This window comes from Monoraphidium neglectum (assembly GCF_000611645.1).
Source record: "Monoraphidium neglectum strain SAG 48.87 unplaced genomic scaffold scaffold04681, whole genome shotgun sequence".
NCBI lineage: Eukaryota > Viridiplantae > Chlorophyta > Chlorophyceae > Sphaeropleales > Selenastraceae > Monoraphidium > Monoraphidium neglectum.
In genome coordinates, this window is record NW_014008948.1 from 1 (window position 1) to 3,327 (window position 3,327).

At 73.3% G+C, this 3,327-nt stretch overlaps 2 protein-coding genes across 2 annotated transcripts in view; one reads left to right on the forward strand and one right to left on the reverse strand.

Annotated features, from left to right (window-relative positions):
• Positions 1-756: 756 nt before the first annotated feature.
• MNEG_14681 (hypothetical protein) lies at positions 757-993 on the forward strand (the record flags this gene model as incomplete). Its single annotated transcript, XM_014036846.1, has 1 exon — positions 757-993. A coding segment is annotated over one exon (237 nt), but the record flags the coding sequence as incomplete, so codon positions are not given.
• Positions 994-2,920: 1,927 nt separating this feature from the next.
• MNEG_14682 (hypothetical protein) overlaps positions 2,921-3,327 on the reverse strand; it is a gene marked incomplete at both ends in the record, with an annotated part of 996 nt that continues 589 nt past the window's right edge. The window contains 2 exons of the mRNA XM_014036847.1: positions 2,921-2,970; positions 3,211-3,304. Coding sequence (XP_013892301.1) covers positions 2,921-2,970; positions 3,211-3,304 — 144 coding nt within the window. The remainder of the gene's footprint in view (positions 2,971-3,210; positions 3,305-3,327) is intronic.

Consider the following 3,327-nt stretch of genomic DNA (forward strand, 5'->3'; position numbering starts at 1 on the left):
CCCCTCCACCGGCCTGCTCTCCCGCGAGGGCGTCGACCCCACCCTCGGCCGCTGCCCCCGCCACTTTGGCCTCAGCCCCGACGGCGGCTTCGCCCTCGTGGGTGACCAAGATGATGACGTCCTCAAGGTCTTCAGGCTCTGCCCCTCCACCGGCCGCCTGGCGGCCTGCGTGCAGGAGCTGCCCATGGCGACGCCCAACTTTGTGCTGGTGACGGGCGTCGCGCTGCCGCGGCGCCCGCCGGTGCCGGAGCGGGCGCCGACGCCGGCCGCGGTGGCGGCGGCGAGCGAGGCGTACGTGAACGAGGTGCCGGCGCCAGAGCAGCGGATGGCGGCGCAGGTCACGGTGTGCGCGAACTGAGGCCCACGCGGCGCGTGTGCGCGTGTGTGTGCGCCGCGCTGGCCCCCTCTGCGCCCGGCGCGGAGGGGGCCGCTCGAAGCCACAAGCGGAGCGGAGATGAGCCCGGCCGGCAGCCGCCTTGGAGGGGCGGGTTTGATGGATGGGGGGAGGCGGGGCAGTGCAGAGCGTCACTTTTTGGCCCTGACGCGTGCCGCGCGGCGTGCGCCGCGTGGCGCGTGGAATGAGCATGAGAAGAATACGAGCAGGCAGCCGGCGGGGCTGCAGCACTCTGGTTGCTTCGAGATGCGCGCGACCCTGCATCAAGAGAGAGGGGCACGCCACGCCTGTGCGGCCGCGGTCCCGCGCCCGCGTGCCCGCCGCGGACGCTGCCCGTTCCGCCCGCGGCCCCTGCGCTCCAGGGGGGCGCCCTTGTACTGCGAGCGGGGCGCGTGCCGACGCTGCTGCTGTCGGCCGCGCCCACATTCGCTTTCATGCAGCCTCGATTGCCTTCCGCCGCCAGGACGCGCGGCGCGGCGGCCCTTCGCCCCTCCCTCGCGCCCCTGCCGCTGCAACGCGCCAGCAGCGCGCCGCTCGGAGCCGCCGCCGTCGGCGGCGGCGCCCGCGGGCCCGCCGCCCGTCCGCGCTGCGACCAGTAGTGTTGATCACCACAGAGCGAGCCTCCCTTTCGCTTTCAGGCCTCAACAAAGCTCTCTTGACCCCCACTCGGCAACATAACGCGCCATGGCCGCTTGTTCCCCCGTGCGCTCGTGCCCGCCGCGGCCGCCGGCCATGCCACGCCCATAATATGCAATGCCCCACACACACACTTGCACGCAGCGCTGCACACACTGTGTGGCCCTCGGCACGCGCCTGGCGCCTGGTGCGCTCCTCCACTCCCTGACGCCTCAGCGCCGCCGCCGCCGCCGCGGCCGCAGCATCGGGCCGAGGCGGCGCGCATGGCCCTGCGTTGGCGCCGCGGCCCCTGTACCCATCCACCACATTTTAGCTCCGGCCCCCGCTGCGCCGTTCCGCGCATGCCGGCCGCACCATGGCTTGGATTGCCGGCGGCCGGCCGGTCGCGATCGACGTCAAGTCGGGCGGCGCCTGCTAGGCAGAATTCTCGGGCCGGGCCATGTCATGTTATTTGTTGTGCCGGGTTTGTTTCCGGGGCCTCTCACGAGCTTTCTGGTCCCCGCTCAATACGTTCTTTGATCGAAGCCTTCAGCGTCCCTTGCCCCCAGTCCTGCGCGCCCCGTGCCTGTCCGCCTTCCGGGGGCAATGGGCCCTCGCCCTGTGTCCCTGGCCCCTCGACGCAGCGCCTGTCGGCAGAGGGCGCTGCACAGTGGCTGGTCGGCTTGAAAAGCGCTGTAAACCAAGGCTGTGTGTAGAAGCAAGCAGCTCTTCGCCTCAGGGCACAGGGACAGACCAGCGCGGCGCATGGTTGCAGTCAATGAGATGAGTGTGGGTTACACGGGAGGGCGCCTCACCGTGCGAATGAAACCGCGGGCAGTGACAAAAGGACACGAAAACGTAAAAGCCGCGCGCTCGAGGGGTTCAGACGAAAGCTAACAGGCAGCGCTGTGTTGGTGCGGCGCGGCGCCGCGCGCGCGCGCGCCCTCGCCCGCGGCTCGGCATGCCCTGGCGCCCCACGGCCCCGCCGCACTGCGGCGGCGTGAGAGGGGCCCTGGGGCGCCACAGCATGATGGCGGTGGGTGCGGCGGGAGGGACGCGCGCGCGCGCTTGCGCGGGAGGCTGCGGCGCAGTAGTGTGCGCAAGGTGAACAGTAATGACATGGCAGCGGCCAGGAAGTGCGGAAAACTGAAGTGCTGGGAAACAGGCTGCGCGCGCACGCGTACCGACGCGGCGGCCGAGGAGCATGCCGGGCCGGCGGGCGGCCCCTCGCACTCGCGGCGCGCCGGTCGGCGCGCCGGACGGGGGGCTCGCGGCCAGAGGCCGCGGCCCCATTGGCCGTTCTGCGCGCTGCGCGATCCCTGAGGGCTGGGGCGGCGGTCCGCCGCCCCGGCCCCGCAGTGATGCCTGGCCTGGCCTGGCCTGGCCTGGCCTGGCCTGGCCTGGCCTGGCCTGGCCTGGCCTGGCCTGGCCTGGCCTGGCCTGGCACGTCGCAGCGCGCAGAGGGCTGGTGGGGTGGGTTTGTGAATCAAAATGAATTTGCGAGCAGATCTGCAAGCGGCGGATGGAAAGACAATCACACAACATCAGCGCCGCGCCGCCGCGGCCCCGCGCGGCCAGGCGGCACGAGCGCAGCTGTGGTGGCCGGCGCACGCAGAGGGCCCTGCCTCCAAGGAGCCCCGCCCGCCCTCGCAGGCCGAGCCCGCCGCCCCGCTTGGTTCGCAGGCCGGGCAGCGGGCCCGCGGCCCAGAGAACGGCCAGAGACGCCAGCCCCGCCCTCGCACCGCGCCAGCCCCGCCCTCGGCAGCGGCGCGGCGGCCACAGCCCACTCTCCCCTGGCGTTCCCGCTCAGCAACATCGGTCCATTGCCGTCGACGCCCCGGCCGGCTCCGCCGTTCGGAGCGGCCTGGGGCCGTTGCGAGGCGGACCCCGCCGCCCCTAGGCCTTATGGGCTCATGAGTCAGCCATGCCGTCATCGGGCATCTCATTGGGTCCAACCATGCCTGCAGGAGAGGGGGGGGGGCGGGTGAGGGCGCGAAGGGGTCAAGGGTCACAAGGCAGCCGGGCAGGAGGACAGCGGGGCGCGGCCCACGCGGCGGGCGCGGCCAGCACGGCAGAGCTGGCCGCCAAGAGGACGGAGGGCGCTGCAAAGGGCACGCGTCGCGGCGCGCCGCGCCCGCTCCCCGCGCCGGCCGAGACGGGGCTCGTGGGGGGGGGGGGGGGGGGGTGCCGCCGCGGCGCACCGGGGATGGCGGCGAGCGCCTGCTTGCGCGCGGCGGCGGTGGCGGCCTCCTCCTCCTCAAAAGTGCCGGCGGCCGTGTCGCCGAACGACTTGGTCTGCAGGGGAAAGCGGGCGAGGC